Source organism: Polypterus senegalus, chromosome 2, assembly GCF_016835505.1.
Source record: "Polypterus senegalus isolate Bchr_013 chromosome 2, ASM1683550v1, whole genome shotgun sequence".
Taxonomy (NCBI): Eukaryota; Metazoa; Chordata; class Cladistia; order Polypteriformes; family Polypteridae; genus Polypterus; species Polypterus senegalus.
Window position 1 is genome coordinate 75,480,992 of NC_053155.1, and position 19,466 is coordinate 75,500,457.

At 39.1% G+C, this 19,466-nt stretch overlaps 1 protein-coding gene across 2 annotated transcripts in view; it reads left to right on the forward strand.

Moving 5' to 3' along the window:
- The first annotated feature begins 574 nt into the window (after positions 1-574).
- The window catches only part of ift88 (intraflagellar transport 88 homolog), a 56,047-nt gene continuing 37,155 nt past the window's right edge, over positions 575-19,466 (forward strand). For both annotated transcript variants that reach the window (XM_039744006.1, XM_039744007.1), the window contains exons 1-12: positions 575-686; positions 979-1,064; positions 1,172-1,263; positions 1,713-1,775; positions 2,976-3,035; positions 9,301-9,354; positions 10,307-10,370; positions 11,168-11,237; positions 11,329-11,419; positions 17,720-17,824; positions 18,050-18,152; positions 19,340-19,454. In XM_039744006.1, coding sequence (XP_039599940.1) covers positions 1,180-1,263; positions 1,713-1,775; positions 2,976-3,035; positions 9,301-9,354; positions 10,307-10,370; positions 11,168-11,237; positions 11,329-11,419; positions 17,720-17,824; positions 18,050-18,152; positions 19,340-19,454 — 809 coding nt within the window. In that variant the 5' untranslated portion in view covers positions 575-686; positions 979-1,064; positions 1,172-1,179. The remainder of the gene's footprint in view (positions 687-978; positions 1,065-1,171; positions 1,264-1,712; positions 1,776-2,975; positions 3,036-9,300; positions 9,355-10,306; positions 10,371-11,167; positions 11,238-11,328; positions 11,420-17,719; positions 17,825-18,049; positions 18,153-19,339; positions 19,455-19,466) is intronic.

Genomic DNA, 19,466 nt, shown 5'->3' on the forward strand with positions numbered 1-19,466 from the left:
AATATGAAATGAGTCTGCGACCCTGACTTGAAGTCTTCATCTTCCGAAAGCTGTAGGGGGCGCCCATGGTCTTTCTAAATTGCTTTCGAAACGACGCCCATTATATCTTGAAACAATAAAATAGGTTTAAAGTTTTAATGGTAACTGATTTAGAATATAAAAATGCAGTATAACAGTAAATGGTTCTTAATCTACGTTAGTAACTATTAGTAAACATAAATTGTTAGCCATCGTCTTCAGATATAACTACTTCTTAAATATCCAGTTTTTGTATGAAGTACTGAGCTTTAGACTAAAACTAATTATGGTAAACTCGGTTTAATCTAAATAATCCGTTAGTATAATAAAAAGCTAAGTTACTATCTTGTTAACAGGTTAATAATGGATATTTCTTACTCGTAACCAAAAGCCCCAAAACATAGACAAGAAATCTTCGCGTTCCTAAGTAACGTAACTGCGCGTCTGTTTCATCCAATAGAGGTACAGTAGGGGCGGGACCAAACGAGGTCTGGACAAGAGCAACCAATCATCGTTTCAATCTGGAGCCATCCTTCGAACGAATTGGATTCTGGGACAGGGTTCCTTAGATCCCGTAGCATCAACAAATTGGGAGCGGACGGGTGAATATAGTTAATTACAAATATTCATCTGGCATCTCTTTCTGTTTAGTTTATGGAAGAATCTAGGTAAATTATTGCCTAATTTTACTTTTTTCTTGGCTCGCTGCGCTAGTGGTTTTGTGATCATTTGTGGGAAAGCCTGTTATTTATATTCGGTTTTAATTACTTTGCTTCTGAAATGCAGTAACTAGTGGCTGGCGTTCACGTTTTCCGCCTTCTATCATGACTCCTACCTTGCTCTGATTGTTGTTTCAGAATACCGCAGTCTTATATTTGGGGTTGATTCTTTGACTGACGAGTAGTTTAACAGTACGGCCAATAACTAAATCTTAGTCATAATGCTCTTATTTATTTGCAGGACAAAAACAAAATAGATATTTCAAAAACTCAGTGAAAATCCCCTGATGCCTTAAGTTCATTCTTCTTGTGATGTGAGAAAGGAAGGTATGAATGCCACATTACTTTTCATTTTTATTTATACCAACATAACTTGTTATTATATTAACGTTGGTTGTAAATAGAAAAGAAAAAAATTACTTTTACTTTTCTAGGTCTAGTTATGGAGCATGTGCATTTAGCTGCCGAAGATGAAGATGATCTTTATTCTGGATACAATGAATACAACCCAGTCTTTGATGCTGATGTAAGCTACTTTTTGGTACTTGAATGAAGTCTATAGAGCTGCATAGTGACACATTCGTTTGGATTTTGTCCTCATGGCTTCAGCATCCTTGGTTAGAATCCCAGCTGGATCAATGTGTAGAATTTGTACGTTCTCACTGTGTTTGTGTGGATAATTTATCCAGTTTTTTTAATTTCCCTCCCAAGTGGGAAACATGTTATTGATTGACAAATTAGTTACTCAAAATTGCGTATAAATGAATGTGTGGCGAATTACTGCCGTTAGGACAGACTTGAACAAACTGGGTGAGTTTGATGATGAATGAATAAAGAATGCAACTTTAGTCAAGTTAATAGTACACAAATTTGCATATTAATATTTCCTGTTTCATTTTGCACAACATAATTGTAATATGTCCAAAATAATTCAATCAATTGCTAATTATAAAAAAAATACATGTTTATTTTAAGGAACTGGAAAATGATGTTGGATTCCAGCAGGCTGTAAAAACTAGTTATGGAAGAAGACCTCCAGTAAGTCATTCAAAGTAGTATTCCAGTTTCCATATTTATGTAAAGGCTGGTAATCAATTATTGACAATGAATTAATTTATTCAACTTAATTCAGTTCAATTAGTTTATTTTTATAGTGCTATTTACTGTGTGTACTCACAGAGTGCTGTGACAAGTTCTCATGTAAAATGCAAGTATAGATTTTATTAATTGCTAAATACAAGATTCGTACACATAAAGACACAGACTTGTTAAAACACACAGAAAACAAAGTAGAAACTGATTAACATAAAATGATATCAACACTATATATCCATTAATTGTTGGACTATGGCCAGTTGACTGTGGAGGAGAGGAAAACAAAAATTCCAGTCAGCAGCATTCCTGGAGAAAATAAACCTCTTCCATGGTCAATTTTAGGAGAGAAAATCAATGACAATGTCAGACATAGTCACAGTCCAGGAGACCTCTGATGATTTCAATGCTTCCAGTATCTGGGATGGCTTTTTCATGGACAGAAGAACAGCTTGGCAGTAAAGCAGTGGCAACAAGTGCCAAATCCAAATACAGAGAAGAGAAATGAAATACAGGAGGAATAGTAGCAGGTCAAAATTATTGTATTATTTATATTTTTGTACAAATGATGAACAGAAATGCAGTATGAATAGCTAATCAGTAGCTCTAAGGGTATGCTAGACTAAAGTAGTGAGTCTTCAGCTTGGATTTTAAATCTGAGATTGAAGGTGTATCTCTTATTTAAGCAGGCAAATCATTCCACTGCCTTTAGTTCCTGTAACTAAAGTGATCTTATTTGAAAAGATTAGGTTTAAAGTCTTGCCATGAAAAATTAACCTGCATGGATTTAACTTTGAATTAGCAATGTATATCTTAGTGATATAAAAATACTGTATCTCCAGCTTCTTCAGGACAAATAAAATTTTCATCTTAGGAAATTTGCTGGTAGCAAAAGCTTTGGTAGCACCATACCCCTGTTATAGAAATACATTATTTACGGTTTTATTTATATGGTAGCCTGAAAAATCGGTTAAGTAGAAGTCAAAGTATGTTATTGATGTATGCTTAGTTCTGTTTGTTGACCTAAGTGTGCTGTACTACACAGACAAACCAACTGGGGACAATTAACAGAAATCACTAGTGTGCTTACTAATTTGCAGTTCAACTGTGATCTGAAGATTATTATAATAATCATTATTCTTTTAGATGACTGCAAAAATTCCAGGCACTGCATTAGCTGCACGTCCTTTAGGAACTTCATTTGGAGTAAGTACCTTGATATATTTAAAACTTTGAAAGTATTCCTGAAAGTATGTTTCCTTTCTGATTCATCAGTGGTTGTAACTTATAATTAAAACAATTCCTCTCATTTATTGACACAAGAATAACAATTCTGTTTAATGTTTGGGTAAAAAGAATAGGAATATTAGAAAAACTTAGATTTTGAAAGAGCATTAAATGGAATAAAACCTACCTTCTCATGACCCTTTAATATGTTATGCAAGTTTGAATGTTATGTTGCTTAATGGAACACATTCTTTATTTAAATAACTTTTGTAATTTTCATGTCAAATACTCGTCAGCTGCCTTGGCTTGAAAAATGGATGTATTTTTTTAAGTTTAAAGCACCAGTGCTGGAAAGATATATATATTTTTTAATTTATAGAAAACGTTTAACTTTAGAACACAATTTCAAGTGATGAATATATACCATGTCTGTAAGGAAATATCAAACTTATCCATCAATTGGAAGTCCCTATTTATTTAAAGTTAATAATGTTTTTTTTACACCCCTGAATCTAGGTTAAAATTATTTAGTATACATTTGTAAAATGTATGTATTAATTGCTGTACACATGAACTGAAATTTCAGAATGAAGTAACTTAAATATAGCACTAAGGCCATCAAACTCAATTTTCCTGAAGGCCAAAAATAACACTTTATATATCCAATGTGAGCCAGAATATATCAGCAATCAACTACTGCCATGTTTTCTTTTCTTTTCTGTGTCTATCACAATCATATATTTTCCCTAGCAGCTGTCTATAAACTGTTTCCCCACTTTATCAGCTTTTTTTTTTTTCTTGGACACTGCTGCAGGTTAGGAAAGCTCCTAGCAAACAGGGGACTAAAATTAATATTGATTGAAAAAATTACCCATGTGAGAAATTGTAGCTAAAGAAAATGCATCCATTTACACATGGATTATTGTGCATCACAACTGGAAGGCACTTGATTGAATTAAAAACTGGATGTAAACTTGCTAGTGGTGGATTACACAGATTATATTCGCAATTGGTCAGGAAAAGATTATGATCACATTTAACATGAGTGGAAATGAAAATATGTTTTCTATCCATAAACAACAATCAAGTGAATGTAAAAGACAAAAAAAATATATAGAATGGTGGCAGCAGTCTTTTGAGCCATAAAAGATTCAGGTCTTAGCCCTTTCTGTGATTTTTGCTCACAGTCTATCCCCAACGCGAGTCCCTGAACTTTCGAGGTATAAACACTAGCTTGTGTGCCACCAGATCATACTATTTTTAAAATCCATCCATCCATCCTTTTCCGCTTATCCGAGGTCGGGTCGCGGGGGTAGCAGCTTAAGCAGAGAAGCCCAGCCTTCCCTCTCCCGGCCACTTCTTCCAGCTCTTCCGGGAGAATCCCAAAGGCGTTCCCAGGCCAGCCGGGAGACATAGTCCCTCCAGCGTGTCCTGGGTCTTCCCGGGGCCTCCTCCCGGTTGGGCGTGCCGGAACACCTCACCAGGGAGGCGTCCAGGAGGCATCCTGATCAGATGCCGAGCCACCTCATCTGACTCCTCTCGATGCGGAGGAGCAGTGGCTCTACTCTGAGCCCCTCCCGGATGACTGAGCTTCTCACCCTATCTTTAAGGGAAAGCCCAGACACCCTGCAGAGGAAACTCATTTCAGCCGCTTGTATTCGCGATCTGTTCTTTCGGTCACTACCCATAGCTCATGACCATAGGTGAGGGTAGGAACGTAGATCGACTGGTAAATTGAGAGCTTTGCCTTACGGCTCAGCTCCTTTTCACCACGACAGACCGATGCAGAGCCCCATCACTGTGGATGCCGCACCGATCCGCCTGTTAATCTCACGATCCATTCTTCCCTCACTCATGAACAAGACCCGAGATACTTGAACTCCTCCACTTGGGGCAGGATCTCTCCCCAACCCTGAGAGGGCACTCCACCCTTTTCGGCTGAGGACCATGTCTCGGATTTGGAGGTGCTGATTCTCATCCCAGCCGCTTCACACTCAGCTGCGAACCGATCCAGAGAGCTGAAGATCACGGCCTGATGAAGCAAACAGGACAACATCATCTGCAAAAAGCAGTGACCCAATCCTGAGTCCACCAAACCGGACCCCTTCAACACCCTGGCTGCGCCTAGAAATTCTGTCCATAAAAGTTATGAACAGAATCGGTGACAAAGGGCAGCCCTGGCGGAGTCCAACTCTCACTGGAAGCGGGCTCGACTTACTGCGGCAATGCGGACCAAGCTCTGACACGGTTGTACAGGACCGAACAGCTCTTATCAGGGGTCCGGTACCCCATACTCCCGAGCACCCCACAGGATTCCCGAGGGACACGGTCGAATGCCTTTTCCAAGTCCACAAAACACATGTAGACTGGTTGGGCAAACTCCCATGCACCCTCCAGGACTCTGCTAAGGGTGAAGAGCTGGTCCACTGTTCGCGACCAGGAAAACCACACTGTTCCTCCTGAATCCGAGGTTGACTATCCGACGGACCCTCCTCTCCAGAACCCCGAATAGACTTTTCCAGGGAGGCTGAGGAGTGTGATCCCTCTATAGTTGGAACACACCCTCCGGTCCCCTTTTAAAGAGGGGACCACCACCCCGTCTGCCAATCCAGAGGCACTGTCCCGATGTCCATGCGATGTTGCAGAGGCGTGTCAACCAAGACAGTCCTACAACATCCAGAGCCTTAAGGAACTCGGGTATCTCATCCACCCGGGGCCCTGCCACCAAGGAGTTTTTGACCACCTCGGTGACTTCAGTCCCAGAGATGGGAGAGCCCACCTCAGAGTCCCCAGGCTCTGCTTCCTCGTGGAAGGCATGTTAGTGGGATTGAGGAGGTCTTCAAGTACTCCCCCACCGACCCACAGCGCCCAGTGAGGTCAGCAGCGCACCATCCCCACCATATACGGTGTTGACACTGCACTGCTTCCCCTCCTGAGACGCGGACGGTGGACCAGAATCTCCTCAAGCCGTCCAAAGTCGTTCTCCATGGCCTCTCCAAACTCCTCCCATGCCCGAGTTTTGCCTCAGCAACAACGAAGCCGCATTCGCTTGGCCTGCGGTACCTATCAGCTGCCTCCAGAGACCCACAGGACAAAAAGTCCTATAGGACTCCTTCTTCAGCTTGACGGCATCCCTCACGCCGGTGTCCACCAACGGGTTGGGGATTGCCGCGACAGGCACCGACCACCTTGCGGCCACAGCTCCGGTCAGCCGCCTCAACAATAGAGGCACGGAACATGGCCCATTGGACTCAATGTCCCCACCTCCCTCGGGGCGTGGTTGAAGTTCTGCCGGAGGTGGGAGTTGAAGCTACTTCTGACAGGGGACTCTGCCAGCCGTTCCCAGCAGACCCTCACAACGTTTGGGCCTACCAGGTCTGACCGGCATCTTCCCCACCATCGAAGCCAACTCACCACCAGGTGGTGATCAGTTGACAGCTCCGCCCCTCTCTTCACCCAAGTGTCCAACACATATGGCGCAAGTCCGGCGACACAACCACAAAGTCGATCATCGACCTGAGGCCTAGGGTGTCCTGGTGCCAAGTGCACATATGAACACCCTTATGCTTGGAACATGGTGTTCGTTATGGAAAATCCGTGACGAGCACAGAAGTCCAATAACAAAACACCGCTCGGGTTCAGATCGGGGGGGCCATTCCTCCCAATCATGCCCTTCCAGGTCTCACTGTAATTGCCCACGTGAGCATTGAAGTCTCCCAGCAAAACGAGGGAATCCCCAGAAGGTATGCCCTCTAGCACCCCCTCCAGAAACTCCAAAAAGGATGGATACTCCAAACTGCTGTTCGGCGCATACACACTAACAACAGTCAGGACCCTTCCCCACCCGAGGGCGGAGGGAGGCCACCCTCTCGTCCACGGGGTAAACCCCAATGCACAGGCTCAGTGGGGGCAATAAGTATGCCCACACCTGCTCAGCGCCTCTCACCGGGGGCAACTCCAGAGTGGTAGAGAGTCCAGCCCTTCTCAAGGAGATTGGTTCCAGAATCCAAGCTGTACGTTGAGGTGAGTCCGACTATATCTAGCCGGAACCTCTCAACCTCGCGCACTAGCTCAGGCTCCTTCCCTTTCAGAGAGGTGACATTCCACATCCCAAGAGCCAGTTTCTGTAGCCAAGGATCAGACCGCCAAGGTCCCCGCCTCCGGCCACCACCCAACTCGACTTGGCCCCTCCCATAGGTGGTGAGCCCATGAGAAGGAGGACCCACGTTACCTCAATTAGTGGGTTGAATGCAGTACACTCTTTTCTGCTTGGCTGTGAAATTGTGCCCTGCAAAGTACTGGTGTATCATTGTTTGCCACGGCTGCTTCTTGCCTTACACCCATGCAGACCTTGGTGGTGTGAATCATGAATGCTAATTCTGCGATATCACTCTGCCTATGGTAAAACATCTGTACCAAACTTACTAAACTTTAATCTGATTAAATGTATGTCTATAATTTTTGTTCAGTTATTTTGTCTTAATTGCAAGCGATGTGCTTTCTACATCCATGTGCATGTCTGATGTTATGGCAGCAGCAGGTTGCTTCTTGTTTTACAACAGCCACTGCTGTGATAATCCCTGTGAACCCAAAGTGTATGGATTTAATTTATCCTCATCATGTGCAAAATGAAATGTATACCTGTGACTTTTGTTCAGTTAGTGTCCCTTGATTGCAAGCTACATGCTTTCTTAACGTCTTCCTTCACATACATGCCTGATGTTAGCAAGGGTAGCTGCAGGTTGCTTTGTTGTCTTACACTTAGTGCTGCTTTGATAATCACTGCCTCTCTGTGATCCTTAACTGGGCCAGTTTAAATGTATTTCTTAGCACATGCACAATTAAATGTGTACCTATGACTTTGTTCAGTTCCTTAATCTATCCCGCACTAGCTGTCACAATAGTTTTAGCGAAATAACAAAAAAAAATTTTTTCTTTCAATGGCTGGAATATGCTAGTGTAATTTTCAGCTGTAAAAATAAAACTAAGAAAAAAAAGAAAGTAAAAATTAAAATAAAATTTTAGAAAATGAAACACCAGCAGGTTTAATTGTTTGCCAGTTTGAAGACACTAGTCACTTCTATGAGACTACCTGCTCAATTTACTGATTGTTCATTAGAGTTCCTGTCAATTTGACAGCTGTACGAAGTATGTATTGCTTCACTGACGAACAACATTTCCAAACCATAGGTGATTTTTTCAACAACAGCGTTCTGCGCAGAAAGGTAAAACCTGGAGAACCCCTTTATCAGTGCCTTAAAGAATGATTTACTTTTCAAATAGTGTTTATCACTACTGCGTAAAGTGACATTTAACAAATTTAAGTAATCAAGAAGAGAGCTGAAATGTTTTTCACTCCTGGTTGTCAATAAGGCATTTCAAACTCAGACGTTTTAATTTTATACAGTAATCACAAAGCAGCATCTCATCACAACTGACATCCGACCGCATGTGCAACCTGTAATGTGTTTTCAGTATGTGTTGCTGGATCAGTGTCTTTGATCCTGTGCTGTCAATAAAAGTTACATCTAACATACCCATCATTTATGAATGAATTGGAAGGGATCATCTGTATCTGATACGTCTGTCTTGTGACTTGTAGATCCAGTGAGTGGCAGCTTTGAAGGTTGCCCAACACTCTTTTCATACCACACACATTCAGAAGTGTAATTATCACCTCTGCCTGTTTCACTATTACTTGATCTGTAATGCTGATGGTGGCCATTTCTGACAAATAGCCACTCTTTGCAACACAGCAGTGTATTTTCTTCTTTGCATTCTTCATGCTCTGACAGCCAGCATTCACCTCTTCTGCTGCTGCAAATGCTGTTCCAATAGCCCTCCTTGGGGATCATGTTATGCATATGATTAACGATGGACAAGCTATTTCAGGGATTGCGGTAAAGGTGTTAAAGAAGACTCAGTCAGCTTGTCTAGCTGTAAGAATATTACTTTAATAAACAAAGAACATTTTTTTTTTTTTTTTTTTTTTACAATTTCATTAATTCCTGAGCCCTTGTTGTCAATAATTTTTAACATATTATTGCCAGACAAACAAATACAGCCAATATGTATACATAACATAAAGTAAGTGGCACTTTTTGTTTCACTTTTTCTCTATTAAAGCAATGTATTTATTGCATTAGCCCAAATAATATACCATACTTAGTTATTGATTCAGGTTATTAATTTCTGTAATAATTTGAAAAGCTCACAAGAAATGTTATTCTACCTTAAATTTTAGGCTAGGGTGCCTCTGGCTTCATCACTTGGAAGACCTACGACAGGAGCAGTACAGGTAAACTAAAATGGACTGACTTAATGAAAATTTTTAAATACCATTTGGTCTCCTATCCTTTTGACATTTTTTAGTAAGATTATCAGTGACTATTAATGTAATACAATAGATGATAAATATCTGTATTTTCTCAATAAATAGATATATTTCCAGCTTTGCTAATTTGGGCTTCCCCTTGCAATTCAAACACATATGCATTCAGAATTATCATAATTGATAATTCTGAATTAGCCCAATAAAAGTGATTTAACTAGATAAAAACAATAACATTTTCTTGAAATATTTTGTTAGCTAATAACATGCAGTTAGATATTCAAGAGCTGGGCTTTCCTTATTCTTTATAGGAGCACAGGTGCTATTTCACCACTGGGACTGGCATAATCAATACTTTCTAGTCTGTCATCATTGTAGTAGTTTAAATATGAACACAGATCATAATGATTTGTACTGATTTGTACTTTCTTAGAGGACAGCATTATATGTCACCTCATCCATTGTTCTTAAAGCAAAAGGTTTGGTTGACTTTGAAAAACATTGTTCTAAACAGATGGTCCAGGTTAAGTTTTATTTTTATGTCTGTCTGTCTACTTAAATGGTCAGTATCTAAGTGTGAAAATAATAGAACACCTAATTCAATGGAGTGGCATGTTATCCAGAAATGCTTGCTGTCTTTTAGCCATTAATTCTGAGAGAGCAGTAACCAAGTAACAGTGACTGTAGGTGATAGATATATATTACAACGTACTTCACATTTCCTTTGTAATTATTATTTTCACCTTTTTACATTACTTGAAATGATTTTTGTTATTAAACATATCTGCAAATGTTTAAATAAGACATTCAGTAGGCCATTTCAAATACTAATCAGGGATCCTTATTTATTAATTAGTTGTTGGGTAACAGAGCTAGTACTGATACTTTCTCATTTAATCTTTTTTTTTCCCCCCCCAAGGATGGTGCTGCACGGCCAATGACAGCTGTGAGAGCTGCAGGATATTCATCTGCAGTCCGGAAAGGTTAGTAATTTAAGGTTTAACATTCCCACTACAGTTTTAAAAAATAAGGAGCACCCGTTAAATTATGGAGAAGATTGTATATTATATTAATAGAAATAATTTGCTTGCAAGGCTTACTTTTTTCCACTTCTTGTCATATCTTATATATTTAGCTAGCGAATTAGAGTCAAATATTGTTTGTATGGGTTGGATTTTAAAGTGACAAAACAATACAGGCATCATATAAACAGCTATTTTAGGAAAGGGTTTCATTCAGCTTCTGTTGATTGATAAGCACAGGTACATTTACTGGCAAAAAGAGAAATATTTTTAAATTAATAAGATTTCAAAAAGAAACCTACATCTTAAATTGATCCTGACACAGCTATAGATGCAAGGGTAGTAACAAATGTTAGTTCAAAGTAATATAATTAAGCAGACGCTATTGATCTTTCAAAGGAAGGATTAAAAGAAATTGTATTTAGATTGTTTTATTAATTATGTTAATTGTATGTTTATACACTATAAATGAGACTGTAGTTCTTTTTAATTTTGTATGTTTACATTTTTTTACCATATGCTACAAACATTTGTGCTACGCCATGTTAAAAAAACTCTGAATTTATTTAGATTGTGCATTCAGTTTTTTTAGCAAATTGCTTAATATATCAATTCTAATTGATTTTTGAATCTAAAGAGCATACTAATACAGAATGCTAGTAGTTGTTTCTTTTTCTGTTTTTCAGAAAATGTTTGAAGATATGACAACTATATGTTCTGTAAATTGTAATTTGTTTTTTTTTTTTGTTTTTTTTAAGGATTTTCATTTGACCCACTGGGGCAGTCGAGGGGCCCAGCACCGCCTTTGGAATCAAAAAATGAAGACACGTAAGATTTTATTTTATTTATTTATTTTTTACCTGCAGTAAAAATGACAGCCCACTTTACTTAAAGACCATACTTTGCACAATTTCTCTAGCCCTGAAGAAAAGATTAAGCAAATGGAAAAAAAAATCTATGAGCTGACTGAAGAAAGTTGTATGGCTCATAGTCGTGGTGATCTTCAACTGGTAAGTAGGTCTGTTCTTTAAACTAAAGGAAACAGCTGTAAAAAGTATAATGTGTTTACATATTACGAGTCACAAACATCTGCTCAATATTGAGAATTATTTTGCTGGATGTAGTTTTCAAGAACTGCCTGGTGATTTAAAAATGAATAATATTTACATAAACAAAAGAATGAGAAAAGGAAGTGACATTAAGTGATAAGGATATGTGCTGTACTAATATACTTCTGCAGGTATGATTATTGGTATATTAATATTGTACACTTTATGTGAAGGCAAGTTGTAAACATTCCTTTTTACATCTGGACTATGGTGTTATTTGCAGCTTGTATCTGGCTTATTTATCTTCCATTAAGAACATATAGATTACATTAACTAAACATGGTTCATTTGATGTTGTTTCTGTCACTATAAAAAAGGCAAGTTGTAAAAGAGAGAGGCTGGGTTTAGACCATGCCGTCTTCTGGTAAAGAGTGCCTAAATTAAAGGAACAGTGAATTTTAATTTTTCTTAGAACAATAGTGTGCTTCAATCTGAAATGATTACTCTGACTTATTTTAACTTTTAAGTACACACAGGCACTGTGGTGTGTTTCACTTTTTATACTGTAGTTTAGGCTATTCCAGTGTGCTTGAACTGTTAACCAGAAATTTCATATTGATTATGCAGATAATGGGAAAGGGGGTAATTTAGAGGTAGTCCTTTTAATATTTTTCTGTCGAAGTTAGCTTCTTTGATATAATTATCCCAGCACTTCTAATGGTGGGTGGATTGTGTGGGCCATGATATTCTAACTCTGTTACCTGGGATTTAGCCTTGGAGAAGTTCTCCTAATAAGTATTTCTTGATAAAATAGGTAGGGAATTGTGTAGTGGATGGATACATATGTCATTTTTGCACGGGGCACATGCTCTCTGAAGAAACCACATCTTTTATCTCGATTATCTATCTGTAGCATTCTTATGGGCCTTTTAGTTCCAGTTTAGTCACTAGAACAATTCATGGGAAACATCCTAGTTTTGTCATCTGTTTTTGTGCAAAAATCAATTCATTATGTACGAAATTGTTACAAATTACCTTACCAGGTTAGATATACTCGTACTCTCATGTTTTGTGCACTCTTGCTAGAAGGACATTGATTATGGTAGAAAAGTTTTGAATATTGTTGTATTTATTTGGAGTGGTAACACTTTCATGTTCTCACTGGTTTTTCATTACTGCAGTTTACAGTGTAACCTTACAAAAAGACAGAGTTTGGTTTTCTTCAGCAGCAGTCCCCTTTGAAGAACAGTATTGCTATTACTAATGTGCTCCTAACAATGGTCTTTTGAGCAGTACCACCATTACAGTTAAGAAAGAATTTATGGCAAATACTTTTCAAGCTCTAGTTATATGTAGATGGCACCATGAAGATATGAAGGTCACTCATAGATGTGTGCAGGCCTTGAACAAACATGTTCATAGACTTCAAGGCAAGGCTAATGATATTAAGTTACTATTAAACTATTAACAAAGCATAATTATGTCTTTTGGTATTTTTTAAAGCTTATTTCACTGAATCTACAATCCTAAGAGATTATTCCTTTATTCTAATTATTTTAGCCCAGTACTTTACCAGAACTGTGTTCCTTGCATACTAACTGCAGTATGAACATTTTATCTAGGAGGCATTTTCAATGCCCGGTCTTACTAGAATATTTAGTCTCAGTCTGAGTATAAATGGATGGGATTGATGCAGTTTATTTTTTATTTATTTTAAATATGTTTTTAGATCATACAAATAAATACAAATTAATGTAAATAACATTAAACGGCATCCAGCCTTGCAAGTGGTCCTCCATCTTGCAGGGAAATCATTGGGGTTGGTGGCAGGATTGGAGCTCCAGGTACTGTTTAAAAAAAGTTCACGCTGCTCTGAGACGACAGACAGGACTCTTTTCTGCACTCCAGTAGCTCTGCTGCAGCCTCTCTTAGGAATGCTGCTCGCATTATGAAGGAGATGGTGGGGGGGTCTCAGGAGCCTGATCCCTGGGAGAGTCAAAACCGTCGGAGAGCCGATGGGGTCAGGCCTGTTGGGGATCGGAACTGGTGTGGTGCTGAGGTGGCGTCCATTGCACAGCAGCATTCGGATCCCAGATTTGAGGAGGCCCATTCGGGTAGGCACGTTGAATGTCTTGTTTCTCTGCATGATAATTATCTTCTGCTGGCGGAGGAGCTTTGTAAACTCCACATTCAGTGGCAGCACTCTCTGAGGTGCACAGACCTGGGACTGACCAGATCTCTGTAGATGGGTACACATTTTATTGATCTGGTTGCTCTGATGGCTGTCATACCTAGGGAATAGCTGTTGCTGTGGCGGATCTGCTTCTTCCAATAGTGTCCGATGTCACTCCTTTCAACGAGCTTATTATGAGACTTGGATTAAGACACTCTTTGGGTGCCTTGTTTGTTGTCTCAGTGTATGCTCCGACTGCGATGAGTGATGTCTTGGTGAGGACAAAATTGTTGGTACCCTGTTGAGTGTGGTACACACCATGTCACCAAACAACACAGTGACTACCTGGAGCCCTATATATAGGTCCACTGACTGATTACAAGATTGTAGACACCTGTGATGCTAATTAGTGGACACACCTTGGATTAACATGTCCCTTTGGTCACATTATTTTCTAGGGGTACCATCATTTTTGTCCAGGCCTGTTTCATGAGTTTATTTTTTTTAATAATTCTGTTGAAACATGGTTGAAAATCAATGTCTGACTTTCATTGGTTAAATTTCATAGAATTTTTATTTATTATTACTTTTGTCAGATTAGTTATTTCTGTGACCATTTTGAGTTTTTCTTTCATTGACTGAAGGGTACCAACAATTTTGTCCACGTGTGTATTATTTGCAGCTTCAGTCTGTGGTTGATGGGTGCCTGCGAGGTGACATTCCTCTGGTCATGGGTGACAGGGCTGGCTATGAGGATTGTGTCGCTCCCCATGGGTCTGGTGACCATGGTGAAAGTGGCTCCATGTTCCTTGACATTGCAAAAGTTAAAGGGCTGCAGATCGCTGGATCCTGGTTCCAGCACCCTGAGCCTTCTTGTTGGACTTGATACTCCAGTACTGGTGGTGCTGTGAAGGAGATCGATCATATCCTTGTGTGCAAAACTGCAGGGTGTAAAGAAGTGCCCAGTTTGTGAATTCTGACAACAATCTTGTTGTTTCTACTCTGAAGATTCAGCTTAGGTCTAGAAGGCTACTACCTACTAGGAAAATGAGGCTGGACCTGGCTGTGAGGGCAGATAAGGAGGTGTTTGTTAGACGAATCTATGAGTAAGTGACACACCATCTGTGGTCTAGTCTAGTCACGTCCTGCTTACAGAGGAATTGAAGCATTATGCTTATCTGAATCTGGAACGGTTCTTACGGATGACACTGCAGTTGTGACCCACTGGGCTGGCTACTTTGAACAGGTGTTTAAAGCTGATCCTCCGGCCTGGCCATTGGACATCTCTGGGTCCATGATTCTTGAGGTTGATCCTCCTCCAGCAATATTTGCTTGCATTAGGGAGAGAGACAGGCATAATCCCAACTGACTTGAAAACCAAACTTGTCCGTATCTGGGAAGGGAAGCATGATTGCCTGGAGTGAGGCTACTACAGGGAGATAACACTGCTCTTGGTGCCAGGTAAGGTCCATGCTAGGGTCATCCTCAATAGGATCCGTGATCATCTGCTCACCTACCAGCGAAAGGACGAGTCTGGTTTTGCACAAGTAGTCTGCCATCAACCACATTCTGGCACTAAGGCTTCTCATGGAGTGCAAATGCAAATATTGGCAGAGTTTCTTTGCTGCCTTTATCGATTTTTGTAAAACATTTGACTCAGTTGATTGAGCTGCCCTGTGGGACAGCCTGAGACTTTGCAGGATCTCTTCAGAGTTGCTGGATGTTATGGCTGGGCTGTACAATGGTACCCTGAGTGCCGTGCAGAGTGGAGGCAGAACCTCTGTTTTTCCCATTTGATTTTGGAGCTCATCAGAGTGTTCTTGCTCCTACTCTGTTCAATGTTTGCATGGACTGGGTGTTGAGCAGGGTTGTGGGGTCCAATGACTGTGGGGCATCTGTTGGTGAAGAAAGATTCACTGATCTTGACTTTGACAATGATGCTGTGGTCTTTGCAGATTCAATGGAGCCTCTAATCAGGGCTCTTGAGAGACCAAGCGAGGAGTCTGAGTGTCTGGTCTTGCAAGTGTACTGGATAAAAACCAAGACCCAGGCCTTTAATGACCTTTTGGGTACAGCCATAAGTAGTGTGTCTGTCTGTGGAGAAAGTGGCAACCTTGTTTACTTACCTCAGCAGCAACATTCATGTCTCTGGTGACTCTTCCTATGAAGTCTGTAGACCAATTGGACATGAGGTAGCCGGAAATTGGTGTGTGGTGCTCCCAATATTTTTGCAAAAGGTCCAAGTCTTTAGAGAGCTGGTGCTTCCTGTTTTGCTATATGGTTGTGAGACATGGACACTATCAAGTGACCTGAGACAAGACTGGACTCCTTTGGCACTGTGTCTCTTTGGAGAGTCCTTGGGTACCACTAGTTTGACTTTGTGTTGAACAAGCAGTTGCTCATGGAGTCCTGAATGAGGCACATTACCTGCATTGTGAGGGGGAGTCAGTTATGGCATTAAGGCCATGTGATGTGATTCCTCAAGGGTGACCTGACTCGCAGGATCCTCATTGTTTAGGACCCGAGTGGCTGGACCAGGGCAAAGGGATGCCCACATAACACCTGGTTACAGCAGATAGATGGTCATTTCTGGAGGGAGGGACTGGATTGTGTGTCTGCCTGGGGATTGCCAACCAGGACCCTGAGCCGTTTCATTGTGTGGAGGGTGTGGCAACGCGCTGTACTAGTGCATGCTCCCCTACCTGACCTGACCTACCTATTCATTCTCTGAATCCTCTTAACTCAATATTTCAGCTGGGTGGAGTTGGAGAACCATGTATAAGATAGGAACCCCTTGCAATCACTAGTATTTGGCCAGTTTAGATTCAGTAAATCTAAAATGCACATATTTTGAAAGTGGGGGAAAAAAACAATACCTGGATAAAACCCCACATGGGCATGGAGAGAATGTGCTAATTCCACACAAACCAGAGTGATAAAGCTTGATTGGGACATTCAAATATATTAACTTCTTTTCAAGTATTCTGTTTAATCATGTTACAAACTGCTACTGATCTACACATTTTTCAGTGTATATAAGGCTTGACAGTATTTTATAAGCCATAGAAATGTGTTTGACAACTTAAATTGTCTGATGCTAGCCTTTTTGCTGTCCTAAACCTGGCAACACATAGAAAATGCTGTAGCACTTCTTCTGTCTGCGAGGCTCCACTGACAGATTCTAAGACCCTGCTTTGATACCTTGTAGTTTAGATCTGGCATTCCTAGTTCAACTTCTTATAACATTAACCATTTACTATTTGATGTTTTTAGTTTCATTGTTAATTGATTCTAATGTACTGTACCTTCATTCCATCATTCTAAATTGAGACTTATCTGCAGGCTGTACCTAGTATACTTTAATGTAATCTATCTAATCTAATCTATCTAATTTATAGGTTATTGTGTTTATCATATGACTTTGTTGATAGTCCCATTGTAAAGGGTATAATATTGCTTTGTAAAGCACACAATGATTTCATTTTTTTTAAAAGCCCAGAATAAACTATTGTGCTTGTATATTAAGTATCAAACGTCTACACATCTTTATTGAAAGTTGAAATTCAAGGCAAATCATATGACACCTTTTTACCTTTAATAAGATCTTGTAGCTAAAAATATGTAAGAGATAAGCAAATTGATCATTCTTAGGAAAAATACATTAAAAACAACTAGAAAAATGCTAAGGAGTCCAACTGTAACAAAATAAGTGCATTTATTTTAGACAATGTATGCAAGAGTGTAATAAGCAAAGGAAATATACAGTAGCTCTGAAAAATGAGTGCAAAGAAATTAGGTGAGTCAACCCAATTCTTCTCACACATTCTAGTTGAAGTCTTCTCAGACTTCTAGTTGAGTCCGGCTGGAGTTGGCTTTAAATGCCCTCCTGGGTTTACTTATTGGCCAATACCCCGCCTAAATCACGTTCAGATCAGAAGCATGTTGCTTTGGCAGAGGACTTCTTCTTTTTTATTTTTGACTGTTTCTTGTATTGTTTTTCAAGGAATCTGTACAACAACCATTACTGAACAATAAAAAAAAAACTTATTTATGTGTTGTTTCTTTCTGTTTTCTTTTTCACTTGTAAGGCTTTAGAAAAGGCTAAAGAAGCTGGGAGGAAAGAGAGAGCATTAACAAGACAAAGAGAAGAAATTGGCTTAGCAGCCCCAGTAAATTGGGACCTAACATTCTCTGTGAGTTTTTTGGTGTATTCTTTGTCAGGATGCAGGTAAAATAATATACTCTAAAAAACACCCCTAGTGATTACATAAAAACACCATGCATTTACATTATTATTTTCATAATGTTAAAATGATCTAATTTAAGAATGGTATTTTTAAAATATATTTTTGTATTATATACACTGTGACTGTTAATGTGAAAGCTATCACTGATTTGATCAAAGTGCTGTTCTCCAGGTGCTGTTTAATTTGGCAATTCAGCATGCAGCTAATGATATGTATGCTGAGGCTTTAAATACTTACCAGGTGATTGTGAAAAACAAGACCTTCAGTAATGCAGGTAAGAATTTAGACCTATGAAAAGAAAAGTTATAAATACAAATTTTATTGACAATTTAGTAAGTCTGATTTCAAGGGAACTGTTGAAAAACACCATAACTTAATTAAACATGCTATAACCTAAGAGCCTCACGTTGAAGATCCTTGTTAACTATAGAATGCCAGTATCCATTTTTGTTTTAATATGCCTTTATTTTGAGAGGTATTTGAATTATCAGAATTTTTAATCATATTCCATATGCATAACACCTTTAGTACCAGCATTTCAAAAGTAAGATGTAACGGCAGCATTTTCCAGATGCATTTATATTCAGGATGCAACAGCTTTTATTTAAGTTTGTCATTTTCACATGATCATTGTTTTTAGTCAATAAAATGAGAATTCAAATAAATAAAGTGAGAAAAACCCAGTCTAAAGGCAAATTAGTTTAAGCATAAACACAGTATCCATATAATTCAGACAAACATTACTTTTGGCATGCTTGTGCGTCACAGTAATTTTCTACTGTTGCTAATGATACCTACATACAGAGCAAAGACAATTGTAATGCAGGATGTGGAATGGATGATGATAAATCTGAAGTAGACTAAAAGGTGAAGATATAAGCAGATGAAAGTAGGCATGTAATGCAACTTGATAATAGCTTTTTTATGTAGTATTTTGTGAAACTGCATTGTTCTTAGGCTCATTCACAGTTGGAAAACACTAGTGAAGCTGTATCTAGAGAGGCATTGATGTGATCACTCTTGCAAGTGATTTTTTTAGTTTTACACCACAGGTGCCATACTGTAACTGTGCTTAAAATCTATTCAGAAAACAAAACGTGTAACAGAAAGCTGCTGCCATTCGTGGGATCTTGGATGCTTTTTTGACAATTCTTAAAATATATTTTAAATATGTATACTCTTATTTAAAAAAAGTAAAAACTTTTTTTTTTTTTTACTATTTAAAAGAAATTTCATCTCAGTTTATTCTTATTTAGTTATACAGTATTAACAACAAATAGCCTGTTAGTGTTCTGTAATGACAAGTGTCAATAATATCTCTATGCTGTGTTTGTATTATGTCCTTAAGAAGGCTGTCTCTTCATTCTCGGTAAAGGCAGCAAGTCAGTCACAGAAAAAGTAATTATTTTAAATAATATTCAATTTAAAATATGTGTGAAACAATTATATTTTACCTTCCAGGGCGCCTGAAGGTAAATATGGCAAACATTTATTTCAAACAGAGAAATTACCAGAAAGCAATAAAGTTTTATAGAATGGCATTAGATCAGATTCCAAATACACATAAGGAAATGCGGTAAGTATTGTA